This window comes from Oncorhynchus gorbuscha, unplaced genomic scaffold (assembly GCF_021184085.1).
Source record: "Oncorhynchus gorbuscha isolate QuinsamMale2020 ecotype Even-year unplaced genomic scaffold, OgorEven_v1.0 Un_scaffold_3876, whole genome shotgun sequence".
In the NCBI taxonomy this organism is placed as follows: Eukaryota; Metazoa; Chordata; class Actinopteri; order Salmoniformes; family Salmonidae; genus Oncorhynchus; species Oncorhynchus gorbuscha.
The window spans coordinates 17,021-41,778 of NW_025748020.1; the positions used below are offsets into that span (position 1 = coordinate 17,021).

General features: G+C 47.5%; 1 protein-coding gene across 1 annotated transcript in view; it reads left to right on the forward strand.

Annotated features, from left to right (window-relative positions):
- Positions 1-24,389, forward strand: part of LOC124028229 (WAS/WASL-interacting protein family member 1-like) — a 34,839-nt gene extending 10,450 nt beyond the window's left edge. Inside the window, 10 exon segments of the mRNA XM_046340345.1 lie at positions 16,561-16,655; positions 17,368-17,497; positions 17,677-17,829; positions 20,998-21,479; positions 21,482-21,545; positions 21,548-21,784; positions 22,049-22,147; positions 22,150-22,257; positions 22,448-22,561; positions 22,789-24,389. Coding sequence (XP_046196301.1) covers positions 16,602-16,655; positions 17,368-17,497; positions 17,677-17,829; positions 20,998-21,479; positions 21,482-21,545; positions 21,548-21,784; positions 22,049-22,147; positions 22,150-22,257; positions 22,448-22,561; positions 22,789-23,051 — 1,704 coding nt within the window. The 5' untranslated portion in view covers positions 16,561-16,601 and the 3' untranslated portion in view covers positions 23,052-24,389.
- The last annotated feature ends 369 nt before the right edge of the window (positions 24,390-24,758 follow it).

A 24,758-nucleotide genomic window follows, 5' to 3' on the forward strand; every position in this document is an offset into this window, starting at 1 on the left:
CAGGAGAAACCTAAGCTTGGAATCCCCTCTGAAGATGTCTCAGCAGGAGAAACCTAAGCTTGGAATCCCTCTGAAGATCTCTCAGCAGGAGAAAACCTAAGCTTGGAATCCCCTCTGAAGATCTCTCAGCAGGAGAAAGCTTAGCCTGGAATCCCCTCTGAAGATCTCTCAGCAGGAGAAACCTTAGCCTGGAATCCCCTCTGAAGATCTCTCAGCAGGAGAAACCTTAGCCTGGAATATCATTCTGACTAGTGGTAGTTTCAAATCAAATCAAAGTTTATTTGTCACGTGCGCCGAATACAACAGGTGTAGACACCTTACAGTGAAATGCTTACTTACAGGCTCAAACCAATAGTGCAAAAACTGTGCTAGGTGAACAATAGGTAAGTAAAGAAATAAAACAACAGTAAAAAGACAGGCTATATACAGTAGCGAGGCTATATACAGTAGCGAGGCTATATACAGTAGCGAGGCTATAAACAGTAGCGAGGCTATAAACAGTAGCGAGGCTATAAACAGTAGCGAGGCTATAAACAGTAGCGAGGCTATAAACAGTAGCGAGGCTATAAACAGTAGCGAGGCTATAAACAGTAGCGAGGCTATAAACAGTAGCGAGGCTATAAACAGTAGCGAGGCTATAAACAGTAGCGAGGCTATAAACAGTAGCAGTAGCGAGGCTATAAACAGTAGCGAGGCTATAAACAGTAGCGAGGCTATAAACAGTATACAGTAGCGAGGCTATAAACAGTAGCGAGGCTATAAACAGTAGCAGGCTATAACAGTAGCGAGGCTATAAACAGTAGCAGAGGCTATAAACAGTAGCGAGGGCTATAAACAGTAGCGAGCTATAAACAGTAGCGAGGCTATAAACAGTAGCGAGGCTATAAACAGTAGCGAGGCTATAAACAGTAGCGAGGCTATAAACAGTAGCGAGGCTATAAACAGTAGCGAGGCTATATACAGTAGCGAGGCTATAAACAGTAGCGAGGCTATAAACAGTAGCGAGGCTATAAACAGTAGCAGGCCATAAACAGTAGCGAGGCTATAAACAGTAGCGAGGCTATAAACAGTAGCGAGGCTATAAACAGTAGCGAGGCTATAAACAGTAGCGAGGCTATAAACAGTAGCGAGGCTATAAACAGTAGCGAGGCTATAAACAGTAGCAGTAGCGAGGCTATAAACAGTAGCTATATACAGTAGCGAGGCTATAAACAGTAGCGAGGCTATAAACAGTAGCGAGTCTATAAACAGTAGCGAGGCTATAAACAGTAGGCAGTAGCGAGGCTATAAACAGTAGCAGAGGGCTATAAACAGTAGCGAGGCTATAAACAGTAGCGAGGCTATATACAGTAGCGAGGCTATATACAGTAGCGAGGCTATATACAGTAGCGAGGCTATAAACAGTAGCGAGGCTATAAACAGTAGCGAGGCTATATACAGTAGCGAGGCTATATACAGTAGCGAGGCTATAAACAGTAGCGAGGCTATAACAGTAGTGAGGCTATAAACAGTAGCAGGCTATAAACGCGAGGCTATAAACAGTAGCGAGGCTATAACGGTAGCGAGGCTATAAACAGTAGCGAGGCTATAAACAGTAGCGAGGCTATAAACAGTAGCGAGGCTCTATAAACAGTAGCGAGGCTATAAACAGTAGCGAGGCTATAAACAGTAGCGAGGCTATAAACAGTAGCGAGGCTATAAACAGTAGCGAGGCTATAAACAGTAGCGAGGCTATAAACAGTAGCGAGGCTATAAACAGTAGCGAGGCTATAAACAGTAGCGAGGCTATAAACAGTAGCGAGGCTATAAACAGTAGCAGTAGCGAGGCTATAAACAGTAGCGAGGCTATATACAGTAGCAGTATAAACAGTAGCGAGGCTATAAACAGTAGCAGTAGCGAGGCTATAAACAGTAGCGAGGCTATAAACAGTAGCGAGGCTATAAACAGTAGCGAGGCTATATACAGTAGCGAGGCTATATACAGTAGCGAGGCTATAAACAGTAGCAGAGGCTATAAACTAGTAACAGTAGCGAGGCTATAAACAGTAGCAGTAGCGAGGCTATAAACAGTAGCAGTAGCGAGGCTATAAACAGTAGCGAGGCTATAAACAGTAGCGAGGCTATAAACAGTAGCGAGGCTATAAACAGTAGCGAGGCTATAAACAGTAGCAGTAGCGAGGCTATAAACAGTAGCAGTAGCAGTAGCGAGGCTATAAACAGTAGCAGTAGCGAGGCTATAAACAGTAGCAGTAGCGAGGCTATATACAGTAGCGAGGCTATAAACAGTAGCGAGGCTATAAACAGTAGCGAGGCTATAAACAGTAGTGAGGCTATAAACAGTAGCGAGGCTATATACAGTAGTGAGGCTATAAACAGTAGCAGTAGCGAGGCTATAAACAGTAGTGAGGCTATAAACAGTAGCGAGGCTATAAACAGTTAGTCAGGCTGATTGAGGTAGTATGTACATGTAGATATGGATTAAGTGACTATAAACATGATGAACAGAGAGTAGCTATAAACAGTAGGTTGCGCGGGAACAGTGCAGAGAGCCTGGTTTTCCAGGCTAGCAGAAACCAGGGCTGCAGGGTAGAGTCCACCAGAATGAAAACAGAGGAGTCCGGTCCAGTAGTTGTAAACAACCCTGTTGTTGTTTACATAGCTATAGTTCCAGAAAAACAACATGTAAACAAACATGGGGTACTGTGAGAACGTCTATAAAGCAGTAGCCATGTGGTTCTCTCTAGCTGAATCATCTGCCTTTCCTTTTGCCTGGAGTAGATTCTATATACAGTAGTGAGGCTATAAACAGTGTGAGGCTACATACAGACAGTCAGGCTGATTGAGGTAGTATGTACATGTAGATATGGATTAAGTGACTATGCGTATATGATGAACAGAGTGTGTGCGTAAAGAGGGGTTGTGGGACACAGTGTGAGAGCCTGGTTTTCCAGGCTTCATTCCTATAAATGCCTGGAGATGCCCCTTTAAGAGCTGTCCAGGCCCACTAGGGATGATGTGGTGTGTCATCCATGGTCTCGGCCACGTATCTTCTTCCAGTCTCGTGGCTCTCTGCTTGTGGCACTGATATCAATGTCTCCATTGTGGGAAGCTATTTTTCTAATATTAGCTGGAGGGGTACATGTCAGTGGTGCTCATCGCTAAACAATGAGGAGGAGTAGTGTAGAGGTGGGGGAGGGGGGGTTCCAGATTGCCTTTAGTGCAGTTGGGTTGCACATCTCTGAAGGTTATGTCATTTTAATATGCTTCCTTAATGCCTTTGCAGACTGTACTATTTTGCCCTCCTTGACAAAATGTGCACGTCGTAGGAAAACTATTAAAAATAAATGATTGTCAGACGTCTTGGCTCGTTCAGTGTGACAGGGTCGAGGTCTGCTGGTTCAGTGTGACAGGGTCGAGGCCTGCTGGTTCAGTGTGACAGGGTCGAGGCCTGCTGGTTCAGTGTGACAGGGTCGAGGCCTGCTGGTTCAGTGTGACAGTCTTGGCCTGACAGTGTGACAGGGTCGAGGCCTGCTGGTTCAGTGTGACAGGGTCGAGGCCTGCTGGTTCAGTGTGACAGGGTCGAGGCCTGCTGGTTCAGTGTACAGGGTCGAGGCCTGCTGGTTCAGTGTGACAGGGTCGAGGCCTGCTGGTTCAGTGTGACAGGGTCGAGGCCTGCTGGTTCAGTGTGACAGGGTCGAGGCCTGCTCGTTCAGTGTGACAGGGTCGAGGCCTGCTGGTTCAGTGTGACAGGGTCGAGGCCTGCTGGTTCAGTGTGACAGGGTCGAGGCCTGCTGGTTCAGTGTGACAGGGTCGAGGCCTGCTGGTTCAGTGTGACAGGGTCGAGGCCTGCTGGTTCAGTGTGACAGGGTCGAGGCCTGCTGTTCAGTGTGACAGGGTCGAGGCCTGCTGGTTCAGTGTGACAGGGTCGAGGCCTTGCTATTCAGTGTGACAGGGTCGAGGCCTGCTCGTTCAGTGTGACAGGGTCGAGGCCTGCACTTCAGTGTCAGTACCACTGCCTTGCTCGTTCAGTGTGACAGGGTCGAGGCCTGCTGGTTCAGTGTGACAGGGTTGAGGCCTGCTGGTTCAGTACCACACGTCTGGCTCGTTCAGTGTGACAGGGTCAGGCCTGCTGGTTCAGTGTGACAGGGTCAGGCCTGCTGGTTCAGTGTGACAGGGTCGAGGCCTGCTGGTTCAGTGTAACAGGGTCGAGGCCTGCTGGTTCAGTGTGACAGGGTCGAGGCCTGCTGGTTCAGTGTGACAGGGTCGAGGCCTGCTGGTTCAGTGTGACAGGGTCAGGCCTGCTGGTTCAGTGTGACAGGGTCGAGGCCTGCTGGTTCAGTGTGACAGGGTCGAGGCCTGCTGGTTCAGTGTGACAGGGTTGAGCCTTGTTCAGTGTGACAGGGTCAGTACCACTATGTCTTGGCTCGTTCAGTGTGACAGGGTTTCGAGGCCTGCTCGTTCAGTGTGACAGGGTTGAGGTCTGCTGGTTCTGTATACAGGTGCTCGATCAAACACACCCTGCTGGTTCAGTGTGACAGGGTCGAGGCCTGCTGGTTCAGTGTGACAGGGTCGAGGCCTGCTGGTTCAGTACCACCACTATGTCTTGGCTCATTCAGTGTGACAGGGTCGAGGCCTGCTGGTTCAGTGTGACAGGGTCGAGGCCTGCTGGTTCAGTGTGACAGGGTCGAGGCCTGCAGATTCAGTGTGACAGGGTCACCCTGCTGGTTAATGTGACAGGGTCTGCTGGCCTGCTGGTTCAGTGTGACAGGGTCGAGGCCTGCTGGTTCAGTGTGACAGGGTCGAGGCCTGCTGGTTCAGTGTGACAGATCAAACACCTGCTGGTTAATGTGACAGGGTCAGGCCTGCTGGTGCAGTGTGACAGGGATCAAGGCCTGCACAGTGTGTGACAGGGTCGAGGCCTGCTGGTGCAGTGTGACAGGGTGCAGGCCTCAAACACACCACAGTGGTTAATGTAGGCCCAGGTTCTGCTGGTGATGTTTTGGGCAGATCAAACACAGTGCTTGTGGTTAATGTAGCCGGTCTGCTGGTGACTGATAAAGGTGCAATAAAATATATATATATATATGTTATATACGTTTTTTTGACCTAGATGCATACTTTCAGTTTTTCCGAAGTCATTTCATTCACTCATAAGCATAGAGTGAGGCTAGCACTGCTGGTGCTGATACAGGTGCAGATCAAACACACCACTGTGGTTAATGTAGCCCAGGTCTGCTGGTGCTGATACAGGTGCAGATCAAACACACCACTGTGGTTAATGTAGCCCAGGTCTGCTGGTGCTGATACAGGTGCAGATCAAACACACCACTGTGGTTAATGTAGCCCAGGTCTGCTGGTGCTGATACAGGTGCAGATCAAACACACCACTGTGGTTAATGTAGCCCAGGTCTGCTGGTGCTGATACAGGTGCAGATCAAACACACCACTGTGGTTAATGTAGCCCAGGTCTGCTGGTGCTGATACAGGTGCAGATCAAACACACCACTGTGGTTAATGTAGCCCAGGTCTGCTGGTGCTGATACAGGTGCAGATCAAACACACCACTGTGGTTAATGTAGCCCAGGTCTGCTGGTGCTGATACAGGTGCAGATCAAACACACCACTGTGGTTAATGTAGCCCAGGTCTGCTGGTGCTGATACAGGTGCAGATCAAACACACCACTGTGGTTAATGTAGCCCAGGTCTGCTGGTGCTGATACAGGTGCAGATCAAACACACCACTGTGGTTAATGTAGCCCAGGTCTGCTGGTGCTGATACAGGTGCAGATCAAACACACCACTGTGGTTAATGTAGCCCAGGTCTGCTGGTGCTGATACAGGTGCAGATCAAACACACCACTGTGGTTAATGTAGCCCAGGTCTGCTGGTGCTGATACAGGTGCAGATCAAACACACCACTGTGGTTAATGTAGCCCAGGTCTGCTGGTGCTGATACAGGTGCAGATCAAACACACCACTGTGGTTAATGTAGCCCAGGTCTGCTGGTGCTGATACAGGTGCAGATCAAACACACCACTGTGGTTAATGTAGCCCAGGTCTGCTGGTGCTGATACAGGTGCAGATCAAACACACCACTGTGGTTAATGTAGCCCAGGTCTGCTGGTGCTGATACAGGTGCAGATCAAACACACCACTGTGGTTAATGTAGCCCAGGTCTGCTGGTGCTGATACAGGTGCAGATCAAACACACCACTGTGGTTAATGTAGCCCAGGTCTGCTGGTGCTGATACAGGTGCAGATCAAACACACCACTGTGGTTAATGTAGCCCAGGTCTGCTGGTGCTGATACAGGTGCAGATCAAACACACCACTGTGGTTAATGTAGCCCAGGTCTGCTGGTGCTGATACAGGTGCAGATCAAACACACCACTGTGGTTAATGTAGCCCAGGTCTGCTGGTGCTGATACAGGTGCAGATCAAACACACCACTGTGGTTAATGTAGCCCAGGTCTGCTGGTGCTGATACAGGTGCAGATCAAACACACCACTGTGGTTAATGTAGCCCAGGTCTGCTGGTGCTGATACAGGTGCAGATCAAACACACCACTGTGGTTAATGTAGCCCAGGTCTGCTGGTGCTGATACAGGTGCAGATCAAACACACCACTGTGGTTAATGTAGCCCAGGTCTGCTGGTGCTGATACAGGTGCAGATCAAACACACCACTGTGGTTAATGTAGCCCAGGTCTGCTGGTGCTGATACAGGTGCAGATCAAACACACCACTGTGGTTAATGTAGCCCAGGTCTGCTGGTGCTGATACAGGTGCAGATCAAACACACCACTGTGGTTAATGTAGCCCAGGTCTGCTGGTGCTGATACAGGTGCAGATCAAACACACCACTGTGGTTAATGTAGCCCAGGTCTGCTGGTGCTGATACAGGTGCAGATCAAACACACCACTGTGGTTAATGTAGCCCAGGTCTGCTGGTGCTGATACAGGTGCAGATCAAACACACCACTGTGGTTAATGTAGCCCAGGTCTGCTGGTGCTGATACAGGTGCAGATCAAACACACCACTGTGGTTAATGTAGCCCAGGTCTGCTGGTGCTGATACAGGTGCAGATCAAACACACCACTGTGGTTAATGTAGCCCAGGTCTGCTGGTGCTGATACAGGTGCAGATCAAACACACCACTGTGGTTAATGTAGCCCAGGTCTGCTGGTGCTGATACAGGTGCAGATCAAACACACCACTGTGGTTAATGTAGCCCAGGTCTGCTGGTGCTGATACAGGTGCAGATCAAACACACCACTGTTTAAGTTAATGTAGCCCAGGTCTGCTGGTGCTGATAAGGTGCAATCAAACACACCACTGTGGTTAATGTCTGCAAAGGTCTTGTTGTTGAACACTTCTCAAACACACCATGTTGTGTTTCAACATCGTTAATGTTTTCAGTTCATTAAAGATAAACATTTCAGACTCCTCATATCTGGTGCTGATACAGGTGCAGATCAAACACCCACTGAAACAACAGTTAAACACACCACTGTAGCCAGGTCTGCTGGTGCTGATACAGTTTCAGATCAAACCACCACTGGAATGGATAATGGAAGGTCTGGAATGGAACACAGGTGCAGATTTAACACACCACTGTGGTTAATGTATCTCAAGGACAGGTCTGCTGTTGCTGATACAGGTGCAGATCAAACAGACCAGCTGGAGACCACTGTGGTTCAAACACAATGTTAAGTCAGCCCAGGTCTGCTGAGAGCTGATACAGGTGCAGATCAAACACACCACTGTGGTTAATGTAGCCCAGGTCTGCTGGTGCTGATACAGGTGCAGATCAAACACACCACTGTACATTATTGAAATATCATTTGATCTGCTGAGAAATTAAGCTGATTGATTGCAGATCAAACACACCACTTTTTAAATGTAGTACCTAACATCCGATTTGGACCAATGTAGCGCTGATACAGGTGAGATCAAACATTCTGTGGTTAATGTAGCCCAGGCAAGGTGCTGATACAGGTGCAGATCAAACACACCACTGTGGTTAATGTAGCCCAGGTCTGCTGGTGCTGATACAGGTGCAGATCAAACACACCACTGTGGTTAATGTAGCCCAGGTCTGCTGGTGCTGATACAGGTGCAGATCAAACACACCACTGTGGTTAATGTAGCCCAGGTCTGCTGATGCTGATACAGGTGCAGATCAAACACACCACTGTGGTTAATGTAGCCCAGGTCTGCTGATGGTGCTGATACCACTTAGTTAGGTGCAGATCAAACACACCACTGTGGTTAATGTAGCCCAGGTCTGAGGTGCTGCCTGATGCTGATAGGTGCAGATCAAACACACACTGTGGTTAATGTAGCCAGGTGCTGCTGGTGCTGATAATGTAGCCAGGGTGCTGCCTTAGGTCTGCTGATGCTGATACAGGTGCAGATCAAACACACCACTGTGGTTAATGTAGCCCAGGTCTGCTGGTGCTGATACAGGTGCAGATCAAACACACCACTGTGGTTAATGTAGCCCAGGTCTGCTGGTGCTGATACAGGTGCAGATCAAACACACCACTGTGGTTAATGTAGCCCAGGTGCTGCTGAGCTGATACAGGTGCAGATCAAACACACCACTGAGGTTAATGTTAGCCCAGGTCTGCTGCTGATACAGGTGCAGATCAAACACACCACTGCTGGTTAATGTAGCCCAGGTGCTGCTGATGCTGATGAGGTGCTGCCTTAGAGATCAAACACACCACTGTGGTTAATGTAGCCCAGGTCTGCTGATGCTGATACAGGTGCAGATCAAACACACCACTGTGGTTAATGTAGCCCAGGTCTGCTGGTGCTGATTAGAGGTGCAGATCAAACACACCACTGTGGTTAATGTAGCCCAGGTCTGCTGATGCTGATACAGGTGCAGATCAAACACACCACTGTGGTTAATGTAGAGGTCTGCTGATGCTGATACAGGTGCAGATCAAACACACCACTGTGGTTAATGTAGCCCAGGTCTGCTGATGTGCTGCCTTAGAGAGAGAGGTGAGAGAGAATGTGACGAGATGGTGCTGCAATCCCAGAGAATCTGCCAGGTGCTGACTTTAAGAGAGAGAGATGCTGCCATCCACAGTGTGACGTGAGAATTTCAAAAGATTGCTGAATCGCAGGTGCTGCCTTAGAGAGCAAAGAGAGACAGCCATTGCCTTAACATCGAGAAGAGAGAGGAATTTTCAGGTTGCATTAAATTAGATTGAGACTGCCTTAGAGAGAGAGAGAGTATCCCTTTCTTTAGAGAGAGAACATTGCTGCCAGATGGCAGGTGCTGCCCCCAACTGCCTGAAACAACAGGTGCTTGCAAACTGATCCCTTAGCTGAGGTGTCAGTTTCAACAGTGTCTGCTGAGGTAGGAGGTTTTCAGTTCATCCCAGACCATCACTGGAATGAACACTGGAGATGGTGCTGCCCCTGAACACAATGCAGTGAGAGTGAGGTGCATGTGTTATCTAGGACAGAGAGTCCCGCTGGAGACAGAGAGAAGGAGCAGGTGCTGCCTTAGAGAAAGAGAGAGAGTGAGGAGAGCTGAGGTGCATGCCTTAGAGAGTGGAGCTGAGGTGCTGCCTTAGAGAGAGGAGTGAGGTGCTGCCTCATAGAGAGTTGTTATCTCAAGGAGGTGCTGCCTTCAGACAACCCAGGTGCTGGCTTAGAGAGAGCTGAGAGAGAAGAGAGATGGGCCTTAGAGAGAACATTACTGCTCTTGAAATGTTCCTTAGATCTCTGTTGAAGAGATCAAGAGGTGCTGCCTTAGAGATTGGTCAGGTGCTGCCTTAGAGGGAGTACCAACATCGAGGTGCTGCCTTAAAGAGAGAGGGAGAGGTGCTTCCTTAGAGAGAACCCTCATGCTGCCTTAGAGAGTGAGAGAGGTGCTGCCTTAGAGAGAGAGAGTGAGGTGCTGCCTTAGAGAGAGAGAGTGAAGTGCTGCCTTAGAGAGAGTGAGGTGCTTTTCCAGAGAGCAAGTGAGGTGCTGCCTTAGAGGTGCTGCCTTAGAGAGAGTGAGGTGCTGCCTTAGAGAGAGAGGTGCTGCCTTAGAGTGAGGTGAGGTGCTGCCTTAGAGAGAGTGAGGTTAGAGAGAGAGTGCTGCCTTAGAGAGAGAGAGTTGCTGCCTTAGAGAGAGTGCTGCCTTAGAGAGAGAGGTTTTTAGAGAGAGTGAGGTGCTGCCTTAGAGAGAGAGAGTGAGGTGCTGCCTTAGAGACTGCCTTAGAGAGAGAGAGTGAGGTGCTGCCTTAGAGAGACATTGCTGAGAAGAGAGAGTGAGGTGCTGCCTTAGAGAGAGAGAGTGAGGTGCTGCCTTAGAGAGAGAGAGTGAGGTGCTGCCTTAGAGAGAGAGAGAGAGGTGCTGCCTTAGAGAGAGAGAGTGAGGTGCTGCCTTAGAGAGAGAGAGAGGTGCTGCCTTAGAGAGAGAGAGTGAGGTGCTGCCTTAGAGAGAGAGAGAGTGAGGTGCTGCCTTAGAGAGAGAGAGTGAGGTGCTGCCTTAGAGAGAGAGAGTGAGGTGCTGCCTTAGAGAGAGAGAGTGAGGTGCTGCCTTAGAGAGAGAGAGAGAGAGAGAGAGAGAGCGAGGTGCTGCCTTAGAGAGAGAGAGAGAGAGAGAGAGCGAGGTGCTGCCTTAGAGAGAGAGAGAGAGAGAGCGAGGTGCTGCCTTAGAGAGAGAGAGAGAGAGAGCGAGGTGCTGCCTTAGAGAGTGAGAGTGAGGTGCTGCCTTAGAGAGAGAGAGTGAGGTGCTGCCTTAGAGAGAGAGAGTGAAGTGCTGCCTTAGAGAGAGAGAGTGAGGTGCTGCCTTAGAGAGAGTGAGGTGAGAGTGCTGCCTTAGAGAGAGTGAGGTGCTGCCTTAGAGAGAGAGAGAGAGTGAGGTGCTGCCTTAGAGAGAGAGAGTGAGGTGCTGCCTTAGAGAGAGTGAGGTGCTGCCTTAGAGAGAGAGAGTGAGGTGCTGCCTTAGAGAGAGAGAGTGAGGTGCTGCCTTAGAGAGAGAGAGAGAGTGAGGTGCTGCCTTAGAGAGAGAGAGTGAGGTGCTGCCTTAGAGAGAGAGTGAGGTGCTGCCTTAGAGAGAGAGAGAGAGAGGTGCTGCCTTAGAGAGAGTGAGGTGCTGCCTTAGAGAGAGAGGAGAGAGAGAGTGCTGCCTTAGAGAGAGAGAGAGAGAGAGAGGTGCTGCCTTAGAGAGAGAGAGTGAGGTGCTGCCTTAGAGAGAGAGTGAGGTGCTGCCTTAGAGAGAGAGTGAGGTGCTGCCTTAGAGAGAGAGAGTGAGGTGCTGCCTTAGAGAGAGAGAGTGAGGTGCTGCCTTAGAGAGAGAGAGTGAGGTGCTGCCTTAGAGAGAGTGAGGTGCTGCCTTAGAGAGAGAGAGAGTGAGGTGCTGCCTTAGAGAGAGAGAGAGAGAGCGAGGTGCTGCCTTAGAGAGAGAGAGAGAGAGAGAGAGAGAGAGCGAGGTGCTGCCTTAGAGAGAGAGAGTGAGGTGCTGCCTTAGAGAGAGAGAGTGAGGTGCTGCCTTAGAGAGAGAGAGTGAGGTGCTGCCTTAGAGAGAAAGAGTGAGGTGCTGCCTTAGAGAGAGTGAGGTGCTGCCTTAGAGAGAGTGAGGTGCTGCCTTAGAGAGAGTGAGGTGCTGCCTTAGAGAGAGAGAGTGAGGTGCTGCCTTAGAGAGAGAGAGTGAGGTGCTGCCTTAGAGAGAGAGAGTGAGGTGCTGCCTTAGAGAGAGTGAGGTGCTGCCTTAGAGAGAGAGGGAGAGAGAGAGAGAGAGAGCGAGGTGCTGCCTTAGAGAGAGAGAGAGAGAGAGTGCTGCCTTAGAGAGAGAGAGAGAGTGAGGTGCTGCCTTAGAGAGAGAGAGTGAGGTGCTGCCTTAGAGAGAGAGAGAGGTGCTGCCTTAGAGAGAGAGAGTGAGGTGCTGCCTTAGAGAGAGAGAGCGAGGTGCTGCCTTAGAGAGAGAGAGAGAGAGAGCTGCCTTAGAGAGAGAGAGAGAGCTGCCTTAGAGCGAGGTGCTGCCTTAGAGAGAGAGTGCAATGCACTTTAGTAGAGAGAGGGGGATGTAGAGACAGGATGGCTGTGGGTTGGGTCTCTTTCGTGTCAGGTCTTCCTGTTGACCACATTGACAGGAAGATGGAGGCCTCTGCAGCTGAAACTGTCACCTCTCTCTCTCTCTCTCTCTCTCGTTGACTGGTAACTAATGCAAATCACATTTATATGGACTGGGCTAGTCTATTACGAATGTAAATCACATGTGTATATGGACTGGGCTAGTCTATAACAGGGATGGGGAACTGGCGGGGTCCCCCTTTTGAAGGCCCTCGGACACAGTCAATTGAAGTTAATTCATTAGGCCCTCATCCATGGATTTCACTTGACTGAGCAGGGGTGCAGCCATGGGTGGGCCTTGGAGGGCATAGGCCCCTCCACTGGGGAGCCAGGCCCAGCCAATCTGAATGAGTTTCCCCCAAAAATGTAGTTTTATTACAGACAGAAATATTCCTCAGACCCGAAAACTGCACCATTTAAAGTGGCATTTTATTGTCCCCATCACAAGGTGCACCTGTGTAATGATCATGCTGTTTAATCAGCTTCTTGATATGCCACACCTTTCTGGTGGATGGATTATCTTCATAAAGGATAAATGCTCACTAACACGGCATGTAAACACATTTGCACACAAAATTTAGCTAGAAATGAGCTTTTTGTGCACATCGACCATTTCTGGGATTTTTTTATTTCACCTCATGAAACATGGGACCAACACTTTACATGTTGCTTTTATATTTAGAAAATATATATTTTTTTATAGCAACACAAGACACCTGTCTGATTTACACCTGTTTGAGTGGACTAATCCATTGCCTGTCTGGGTGGACTAGTCCATTGTCTCTGTGGGTGGACTAGTCCATTGTCTCTGTGGGTGGACTAGTCCATTGCCTGTCTGGGTGGACTAGTCCATTGCCTGTCTGGGTGGACTAGTCCATTGCCTGTCTGGGTGGACTAGTCCATTGCCTGTCTGGGTGGACTAGTCCATTGCCTGTCTGGGTGGACTAGTCCATTGCCTGTCTGGGTGGACTAGTCCATTGTCTGTCTGGGTGGACTAGTCCATTGTCTGTCTGGGTGGACTAGTCCATTGCCTGTCTGGGTGGACTAGTCCATTGTCTGTCTGGGTGGACTAGTCCATTGCGGAGGGGATGGCACACCACTACACCAGTAGTACATTTAGCCTACCGTTAATTCCCACCATTTTTAATCTACAATGTTTGTTTGGTTACGGTAATGCATTCCATATATTATTATTACAGTCTTACCATTGTCATTGTAGGAGTGGACACATTGTTTGAAGAGTGTTCAACCTAGGCTACACTTTTTGGTTTATTTCATTCCATTTACAAGTTGTCAATGTATTCATTGTCTTTTGTTTGGAGTGCTCCTGTCAATGTTGAGTAAGGACGCTCACCGAGCCTGTTTGAGAAATATTCCCCGCTCTCTTTCGATAACCACTCAGCATAAAAGGGGAAAAATGTCATGCTCTGATCCGGTGGAAACGTCATAAAATAGGCCTACCAGATTACTTCTTATCCCTTGTGTAAAATAGCCTACAGCTCTGTCTGTCTGTCTGGAGCTCACTGGTGCGGAAACTCTGACAGCACAGAATATTTTATACAATGTTGCAAGTTTGCTAGCACAAGCTTTGGGCTGGACCAAGTTGATAGTTGTACAATGTTTCTTACAGACAGTCCATGCATAGCCAATGGGATTTCTAGGATATCTGTTTTCATCAGGATATGTTCTACATGCAGGCTGTAGTTTATTTGTTGGATTTATGTAGGCTGTTTTTACATATTACCAATGGCAATAGAAGTTATATTTAACATGGTATCATTTTCATTTTGATTTAACCACTACATTTATTGTGAGATATGCAGACCTTATTATAAATGGAATGAAACTGTTCCATGAAAATCATAACTGATCAGTAGGAATGGTACTATACTCTGGCACTCCAAATGGAAAAGGTTAACGGTCGCTGGTGTAGCCTGTTACCGGTAACTTCAGGAGAGTAACGGCAGAACCTGAGAAGGCCAGCAATGGCGGGAAGAGGAGAATCAGGAATATATATGTTTTCTTCTTCTGGTTAGGCTATATTGATCTCTAACTCCCTCTTGAGTCATTTGTGTGACTTCATTTTTAATCACAGTGCTTAAAGCATCAGACAAGCTCTGTGGCCTACATATAGTTGATTTTATTCAAACATAGGGTGTATCTACAGTTGAAGTCGGAAGTTTACATACACCTTAGCCAAATGCACTTAAACTCCGTTTTTCACAATTCCTGACATTTAATCCAAGTAAAAATTCCTGTTTTAGGTCAGTTAGGATCATCACTTTATTTTAAGAATGTGAAATGTCAGAATAATAGTAGAGTGATTTATTTCAGCTTTTATTTATTTCATCACATTCCCAATGGGTCAGATGTTTACATACACTCAATTTGTATTTGTTAGCATTGCCTTTAAATTGTTTAACTTGGGTCAAATGTTTCGGGTAGCCTTCTACAAGCTTCCCACAATAAGTTGGGTGAATTTTGGCCCATTCCTCCTGACAGAGCTGGTGTAACTGAGTCAGGTTTGTAGGCCTCCTTGCCTCCTCCTTCCACACACGCTTTTTCAGTTCTACCCACAAATTTCCTATGGGATTGAGGTCAGGGCTTTGTGATGGCCACTCCAATACCTTGACTTTGTTGTCCTTAAGCCATTTTTCCACAACTTTGGAAGTATGCTTTGTGTCATTGTCCATTTGGAAGACCCATTTGCGACCAAGCTGTAACTTCCTGACTGATGTCTTGAGATGTTGCTTCAATATATTCACATAATTTTCTTCCCTCATGATGCCATCTATTTTTTGACCCCCACAACATGATGCTGCCACCACCGTGCTTCATGGTTGGGATGGTATTCTTTTCTTGCAAGCATCCCTCATTTCCTCCAAACATAATGATGAACATTATGGCCAAACAGTTCTATTTTTGATTCATCAGACCAGGGGGCATTTCTCCAAAAAGTACGATCTTTGTCCCCATGTGCAGTTTCAAACCGTAGTCTGTTTTTTTATGGTCGTTTTGGAGCAGTGGCTTCTTCCTTGCTGAGCGGCCTTTCAGGTTATGTCGATATAGGATTCGTTTTATTGTGGAAATAGATACTTTTGTACCTGTTTCCTCCAGCATCTTCACAAGGTCTTTTGCTGTTGTTCTTGGATTGATTTGTACTTTTCGCACCAAAGTACGTTCATCTCTAGGAGTCAGAACATGTCTCCTTCCTGAGCGATATGATGGCTGCATGGTCCCATGGTGTTTATACTTGCATACTATTGCTTGTACAGATGAACGTGGTACCTTTAGGCATTTGGAAATTGCTCCCAATGATAAACCAGACTTGTGGAGTTCTACATTTTTTTTCCGAGGTCTTGGCTGATTTATTTTGATTTTCCCATGGTGTCAAGCAAATGATTGAAGGTAGTCCTTGACATACATCCACAGGTACACCTCCAATTGACTCAAATTATGTAAATTAGCCTATCCGAAGCTTCTAAAGCCATGACATAATTTTCTGGAATTTTCCAAGCTGTTTAAAGGCACAGTCAACTTTGTGTTGGTAAACTTTTAACCCACTGGAATTGTGATACAGTGAATTATAAGTGAAATAATCTGTCTGTAAACAATTGTTGAAAAAATTACTTGTGCCATGCACAAAGTAGATGTCCTAACCTACTTGGCAAAACTATAGTTTGTTCACAAGAAATTTGTGGAGTGGTTGAAAAACAAGTTTTAATGACTCCAACCTAAGTGTATGTAAACTTCCGACTTCTACTGTATGTATGGAAAAATACACGTTGAAAAATTTTGACCAATCAAAAGAACAGACGACTTTCAGTCGACCAAGATTTTGTTTAGCCGGGGACCTCCCTGGATTGGATGATGGTTGTCATCTGTCTGCTGTTACCAGGAAGTAGTTCTGGATCAATGTGATTGTTTCCCTTGTGGTTTTATAGCTCATGTACTTTGCAAGTTATTTCAATACATCCTGTTATTTCTGTGCAAAGACAATATTATGTGTCTGCAGTCACACAGCTTTGCTCTAAGGACTGTGGTGAAAGCCCACTGGGTAAAAACGGGTTGAATCAACATTGTTTCCACGTCATTAATATATATATATATATATATATATTGTGATGACATTGAATCAAAGTGGAAAACTGTTTGCTTTTGTAAGAAGTCATCAACTTCAGGGAATTTCATATTTTTTTTCACAACTTTGAACCTTAATCCAATGACATGGTGACATTTCATGTTAAATTAATGTAAATTAAAACTAGATGTTGAACTGACGTGTGTGTGTTTGTGTGTGTGTGTGTGTGTGTGTGTGTGTGTGTGTGTTGTGTGTGTGTGTGTGTGTGGTGTTCCCATGTCTCTGAAGGTTTGTTGTGGTCCAGCCTGGTTATGTGTATAGCATCTGTAAGCCTACTGTTTGTGTGGATATTTAGGAAGTATTTAATGGATTGTGTGTATTCTCTCCATCAGGGGTGAAGCTGTAGAAGAATAACTGAAGAGAGAGAGATAAGATGCCTCCTCCCCCGCCACCCCCTGCCCCTCCCCCACCCCCAACCTTCGCTGTGGTAAGCACGCCAAAGACGTCCTAGTTATATTGAAACTACTGATATGAGTTAACATGACGATGGAAAATTCATTCAGTTTAGATGTAATCTTAGACGAAGACAGCATCCCCCTCTGTCAGATCACCTCTCATCCCCTTCTGTCAGATCACCTCTCATCCCCCTCTGTCAGATCACCTCTCATCCCCCTCTGTCAGATCACCTCTCATCCCCTTCTGTCAGATCACCTCTCATCCCCTTCTGTCAGATCACCTCTCATCCCCTCTGTCAGATCACCAATCATCCCCTTCTGTCAGATCACCTCTCATCCCCTTCTGTCAGATCACCTCTCATCCCCCTCTGTCAGATCACCTCTCATCCCCCTCTGTCAGATCACCTCTCATCCCCTTCTGTCAGATCACCTCTCATCCCCTTCTGTCAGATCACCTCTCATCCCCTCTGTCAGATCACCTCTCATCCCCTTCGGTCAGATCACCTCTCATCCCCTTCTGTCAGATCACCTCTCATCCCCTTCTTTCATGAGTGATTGAAGGGAAATTTCTTAGGTCAGTACAGTTTTGACCTTGTTCAATAGCGCCACCTTGTGGTAGTGACAGGAAGCGTTTCCAGCATGGCAATGTGATTGTGCAAGTTGTCGTCCTAGGTAATACTATATCATTTTCTATATTACTTAACTGGCTCCTTTGTTTGTGTTTTATGTTGTCAACATTCGCAGGCAAATACACAGAAGCCATCACTCAGCAAGAATGAAGCACAAGGAAGAAACGCCTTACTGTCTGATATCGGAAAAGGTGCTCGCCTGAAGAAGGCCGTGACCAATGACAGGAGTCAACCCATCATTGACAGTGAGTAAAGGGTTCTCTGATGCTGTGTATTCTCAAGGCTTTACTCAGAATGTACTCCTCCTCAGTCTAACCATTAGGAAATATGGAAGCTACTTGAAACCTGCCTTCTGCAGATAATTAGATTTCAAAGGTTATGGTCTTGTGCTGGAGGAAAAGAGATTGAATACCTTTCTTCACAGAACCCAAAGGTGGAGGAGGAGGTGGAGGAGGAGGAGGTGGTGGTGGCGGAGGAGGAGGAGGAGGAGGAGGTGGCGGAGGAGGAGGACCAGTACTAGGAGGTCTCTTTGCAGGAGGCATTCCCAAGCTTCGGTCCTCAGGAGGGAACAGTAACGGTAATGATCCATGTTTATAATAAGAGGCTACAATGTACTGCAGCTCGAGATGCTACAATGTCTGCAGCGGCCTCTAGATGCTACAATGTACTGCAGCAGCCTCTAGATGCTACAATGTACTGCAGCGGCCTCTAGATGCTACAATGTACTGAAGCGGCCTCTAGATGCTACAATGTACTGCAGCAGCCTCTAGATGCTACAATGTACTGCAGCAGCCTCTAGATGCTACAATGTACTGCAGCAGCCTCTAGATGCTACAATGCAGCAGCTCTAGATGCTACAATGTACTGCAGCAGATGCTACAATGTACTGCAGATGCTACAATGTCTACTGCAGCAGCCTCTAGATGCTAAATGCTGCAGCAGCCTCTAGATGCTAAGCAATGTACTGCAGCAGCCTCTAGATGCTACAATGTACTGCAGCAGCCTCTAGATGCTACAATGTACTGCAGCTGCAGCGGCAGCAGCCTCTAGATGCTACAATGTACTGCAGCAGTCTCGATGTACAGCAGCCTCTAGATGCTACAATGTACTGCAGCAGCCTCTAGATGCTACAATGTACTGCAGCAGCCTCTAGATGCTACAATGTACTGCAGCAGCCTCTAGATGCTACAATGTACTGCAGCAGTCTCGAGATGCTGCAGCAGCCTCTAGATGCTACAATGTACTGCAGCAGCCTCTAGATGCTACAATGTACTGCAGCAGCCTCTAGATGCTACAATGTACTGCAGCAGCAGCCTCTAGATGCTACAATGTACTGCAGTAATGTACTGCAGCAGCCTCTAGATGCTACAATGTACTGCAGCAGCCTCTAGATGCTACAATGTACTGCAGCAGCTGCAGCTCTAGAGCCTCTAGATGCTACAATGTACTGCAGCAGCCTCTAGATGCTACAATGTACTGCAGCGGCCTCTAGATGCTACAATGTACTGCAGCAGCGGCTCTAGATGCTCTAGACAATGTACTGCAGCAGCCTCTAGATGCTACAATGTACTGCAGCAGCCTCTAGATGCTACAATGTACTGCAGCAGCCTCTACAATGTACTGCAGCAGCCTCTAGATGCTACAATGTACTGCAGCAGCCTCTAGATGCTACAATGATGCAGCAGCCTAGATGCTACAATGTACTGCAGCAGCCTCTAGATGCTACAATGTACTGCAGCAGCCTCTAGATGCTACAATGTACTGCAGCAGCCTCTAGATGCTACAATGTACTGCAGCAGCCTCTAGATGCTACAATGTACTGCAGCAGTCTCGAGGCCTCTAGATGCTACAATGTACTGCAGCAGCCTCTAGATGCTACAATGTACTGCAGCAGCCTCTAGATGCTACAATGTACTGCAGCAGCCTCTAGATGCTACAATGTACTGCAGCAGCCTCTAGCAGCCTCTAGATGCTACAATGCTGCAGCAGCCTCTAGATGCTACAATGTACTGCAGCAGCCTCTAGATGCTACAATGTACTGCAGCAGCCTCTAGAGGCTACAATGTACTGCAGCAGCCTCTAGAGGTTGTATTAATATGGTTTGTAAGCGGTGTTTGAGATAAGCCATGATAACTATCTTGAACAAGTGTAATGTGTTGCTATATGTAAACTGTACTGCGCCACCTTGTTCTACACGTCCTCAAGACAAGTCAATTACAGGTCTGTCAGAGTTGACCAAAGTGCCAAGGTTTATTACATAACAAAACAATAATACAATGCATGACCCCAGACACCCCCCCACCCCCAAAAAAAGTAACACAGTCCAACTTTAAACATACTCTTGAAAGTTGTAATCGTGGAATGCACAAGGCACAATTTCAAAAGGAGGTAGTGCATCATCAGTTGCTCTCGTCATCTTAGTGTTGCAGACCTTGGGGAGTGAAGTTCCCCAGTGCTGGATGAGTGAAGGAGTTTGGGAACCCCTGGTATTGAAGACATACATTATGGATAGATAGCAGCAGGGCAAGAAGTAATGCCAAGACTTGCATGTAAACACTTTACATTAAGTATATTCACACTCTTTGTAAGATAACACTGGTGACTAAACACTCTTTGTAAGAGAACACTGGTGACTAAACACTCTTTGTAAGAGAACACTGGTGACTAAACACTCTTTGTAAGATAACACTGGTGACTAAACACTCTTTGTAAGATAACACAGGTGACTAAACACTCTTTGACAGATGATAACACACTGGTGACTAAACACTCTTTGACAGATGATAACACACTGGTGATATTAGTATGCGAAAACACGCATGTAAATCCATACGACTTGCCTTTGCTCTCTAACCCAATAGTTCCCTTCTAAAACCAGCCTGCCCCAGAGGACTCTGCAGAAAGGGCGACGGAACATATAAACAAACATATAACGAAGAATATTAAACTAGTCCACCTGCTAGGGGCAATCCCAAATCTATTGCCCAAATACCAGCTCATTTGTGGACGAGACAAACCAAAAAACAACCTAATAAGGGACACAAAATTATATTTTTCAAAGAAACAATAATTATAACCCTGGCTCCTTTATAAAATATCAATATTAAAACTTCAAATACTTTATTAAATACACAACATTAGTAAAAAGACACAGTTCATATTACATTGTTAAAAGCGTATACGTTTCATAGTTCCTGTGCTATACCCTGTACCCTGTACCCTGTTCCCTATACCCTGTTCCCTATACCCTGTACCCTGTTCCCTATACCCTATACCCTGTACCCTGTTCCCTATACCCTGTTCCCTATACCCTATACCCTGTTCCCTATACCCTGTTCCCAGCTTACAACCGGCTTCCCTGTTCCCAGCCGCTCCCCCAACAGTGTTGAAGACGTTACTGCAATACAAATCATAGCTGTCATTTACTTGAGTAAGCGGTAAAACCATTTACAGAAAATAAACAAAAGTTGCTGACCAAACGTTTGACAACTTGCCACAAGCACAGGCCACGTGCGTCGTCCATGGCAGAAACACTGGCTCGCTAATCGTATGTTGCGGCTCGCTAACTTATACCCCAATTCTCACCTGGTCTCAGTCACACCAGCCACTAGGTGACAAGGGCTACATATATTTCTGTAATGTATAGAGGGCACTAGTTGGTTGGTTGTTTTTAACCATAGCCCCATGTAAGACAAAATGATGTTAGACAAAGTGTGTGATGTTTGAAACCCTTATGCTTCCACAGGAGGCCCTAGACCCCCCATGGTACCTCCAGGAGGCCGTTCCTCAGGCCCCAGACCGTTTGGTGGTGGGGGCCCCTCCGCTGGCCCTCCACGGTTCTCAGGGGCCCCAGCCTTTCCCCGGAGCAGCGCCCCCGACCTCCCCAGGGGACGGGCAGGCCCCCCGCGACCAGAGACCCCTGGTGGACCCCCTCCCCCAATCCCCAACACCCCACGGCCCAACCAGAACTTCCAGAGTCGAGGGACCCCGCCTGTTCCAGGAGGAGCCCGGATACCCAGCTCAGCCCCGGCACCTCCACCACCCAACCTTGCAGGCAGACACCAAGGCTTGCCCCCTCCCCCTGGCCCTATAGGGGCCCCGTCTGGGCCAAAACCCTCCTTTGGGGCCCCTCCGGTTCCCAGTAGTGGACGTCCCCCTCTACCCCCAGCCCCCCACCCTGGCAGACCCTCAGAGGACCCCTGGTCCCCACCCCCACCCCCACCCCTGGGGGCCACCGGTCCTCCATATCCAGAGATGGACCACCGCCACCATCTTTCAACTCCAAGCCCCCAGCTTGTCTTCCTCTCGGCCCTCCATCGGCGGTGGTGGAGCTCCCCCTCTCCCTCCTGGCAGACCGGGCCCTCCACTGCTGCCCCCAACGCCTGCGGGAGGAGACGAACACACCCCCAGACTACCACAGAGGAACATTTCACTCAACTCGCCGGCGCCGCCACCTGGCCGGTCAGGACCACTGCCACCCCCTCCCAGTGAGAGGCCGCCCCCTCTGGGTAAAAACCCCCCAGGACGGACGGGTAAGGATGCTGCTTCCTTCAGCCTCCCTTCAGGTCATATAATGATGACCACTGTCTCTTTTTTAAGGTTAGCTTAGCAACTAGAAACATAGTTAACCTTTCTGTGGTCAGCTTGGTCAGACATCAGGACACCGTGTATGTTTTTTGAGACTGGATGGAATATAGTTTGTAGCTATGATGTGAATTATAGCGATGATATACATGATACTATTATATAGAACTAGTGTTGCATTGAACTCTGTGGTGTAACCTCTTCTCCCCCAGGCCCGCTCCCTCCCCCTCCCTCCTCAGGTCCACGTGGAGGCAGTATAAGGTCATCTCCAGTCCCCTCACCTCCTAACCGGCCGGGAGCAGAGCCGCCCCGTGGGGACAACGGCCCCCGCTCCCACCAGACCGACCGGGAATAGGAGGCCCTCCTCCCCCACCTCCTCCCATGGGCAACGGCTTCCAGAACTCCCATCACCAACACATTGGTGAGTGTAACAGAAGGAATTCACATGATGATTAATCCTGCTTGAGACCTTACTCCCTGATGTGCCCTTAGCTCCCATTGCTAATGACTTGGCTTCAGCTCAGTGGGCTAACAGTTTTGTAGACCCGGGTTTGAACCCATATAGGTATTTTAATTGACCTCGCTGAGAGTTGTGTTTCTCTCTCTGTCAGATGAGTGGGAGGCCAGGTTCCAGTTCCACCCTGTCTCAGACCTCCCTGTCCCAGAGCCTTACGTGTCCTGTCAGAAGACATACCCCAGCAAGTTGTCCAAGACTGACGGCAGAGGTAGGAACCAAGGCTTTCCTCCCAGACCTGGGTCAAATGCACGTCAAATACTTTGACATTCATGCGCTCTGCTTTAAAAATAGCAAGGCTAAATCAAGTGTTTTCTATATGTATTGATTTGTCCCAAATCTGTTTCCTCCTGAAAGTTTCCATCCTTCAGAGTATCTTCCTGTCCTTGACAGCCTGCTTGACATGTCCGCCTTATTTTCCTCTTCTTTCCTGTCCAGGTTCCGATAAAAAGTCCAGGGGTGCCCCCCCCACTACCCCCTATCCCCAGGTGAAGCGGTCGTTTTTGGGATGTTTCCCCTTCCTCCCCTCCTCTCCCTCCCTCCCTCCCTTCCTTCCCTTCCCTCCTCTCTCTCCCTCCCTCCCTTCCCTCCTCTCCCTCCCTTCCCTCCTCTCCCTCCCTTCCCTCCTCTCCCTCCTTCCCTTCCCTCCTCTCCCTCCCTTCCCTTCCCTCCCTCCCTTCCCTCCGAGTACATGGATGTAAGTATGTCACTTCCACTGCCTCTGTCCATGAGGCTTATAGCACCTCCATGGAAGGACCATATTTACAGTGGGACTCACGCAACCATGTGTTTCTGCCTGGAGTTGACAGAATATTCTCATTTAACGAACAGCACTCCAAACCAACCAAAGTCGCAACAGAGGCTCGTTTTATAGGCTATGCATTTGGTTTTGCTCCACTATGTGTGTAGTGTTGAAACTGTATACTTTTGTTATCATTTTTCACTGTGCCTTTTTTTTCTTTTCAATTCCGGATTGTTATGAAGGATCTTTAACAGGTTAAGGGAAACAGTCTGTTTCTGGATGCTGTGCCTGTCTTTGCCAAAGAGCAACCGAACTATAGCATATCAGTTACAATATTCTAACCATCAAAGGGTACTTCTCCATACAGTTCATGTGCAGTTCACGGCATGTCTTGAACTTTGTTTTTACACGGTAGAGACAAAATGGACGCTTGTGTGTTACAGGATGCGTTGATGGAACTTTAGGTGAAAATGGAATGTTTTCTTTATGCCTTGAAAGAAAAAAAGAATGTCACTCATGACAGTTGTTAGTTTAATTTTGTATGATTTGAGTTGTTGGGAAGGACTATTTGTTTTTATTTTCTAAAGTTATCTATTTGACTATGTTTTGTTCTATACAGTTACAGTATTATCTTCTGCTTATTATATTATTATTATTATTATATTGCTTCTGTACTACAGCTCTGGGACGTCTCCGCTACTTGATATTAACATCAAGCTTGTCTCAGAACCACGTGCAGAGTGACAATCTAATATTTGACCTATGAAAGTAAATCATTCAAATGTATTAATGTTACATACATGATCCTGAAGTTATGAGATGAATGAGCTTTGCTCATAGAATTTGCAAGTGTTTAATGTATGCAAGGAGGATATGATTATGGATCAAAATATGCTGGCTGTAGGCTGATGTGAGAGAGAAAAGTGCTATGTTTGGCCTCAGTGTTTTCTCTGTTCTGTAAAGACGATATGATATGATACGATATGCATTTCTGAATAGAGAATGGGGGGAATGGCAGGAGCACGTGTGTTTGACCAAAGACAGTTGGCTGCAATAGGACGTCGTCTCTTCCCACAGAGGCGGTGTCTCAGATACAACTTGCATTGGAGACTACCTAGGACCAAACAGACAGACACAACTTGCATTGGAGACTACCTAGGACCAAACAGACAGATACAACTTGCATTGGAGACTACCTAGGACCAAACAGACAGACACAACTTGCATTGGAGACTACCTAAGACCAAACAGACAGACACAACTTGCATTGGAGACTACCTAGGACCAAACAGACAGATACAACTTGCATTGGAGACTACCTAGGACCAAACAGACAGATACAACTTGCATTGGAGACTACAACTACCTAGGACCAAACAGACAGACACAACTTGCATTGGAGACTACCTAGGACCAAACAGACAGATACAACTTGCATTGGAGACTACCTAGGACCAAACAGACAGATACAACTTGCATTGGAGACTACCAGACCAAACAGACAGACACAACTTGCATTGGAGACTACCAATCAGACCAAACAGACAGATACAACTTGCATTGGAGACTACCTAGGACCAAACAGACCAAACAGACAGACACAACTTGCATTGGAGACTACCTAGGACCAAACAGACAGACACAACTTGCATTGGAGACTACCTAG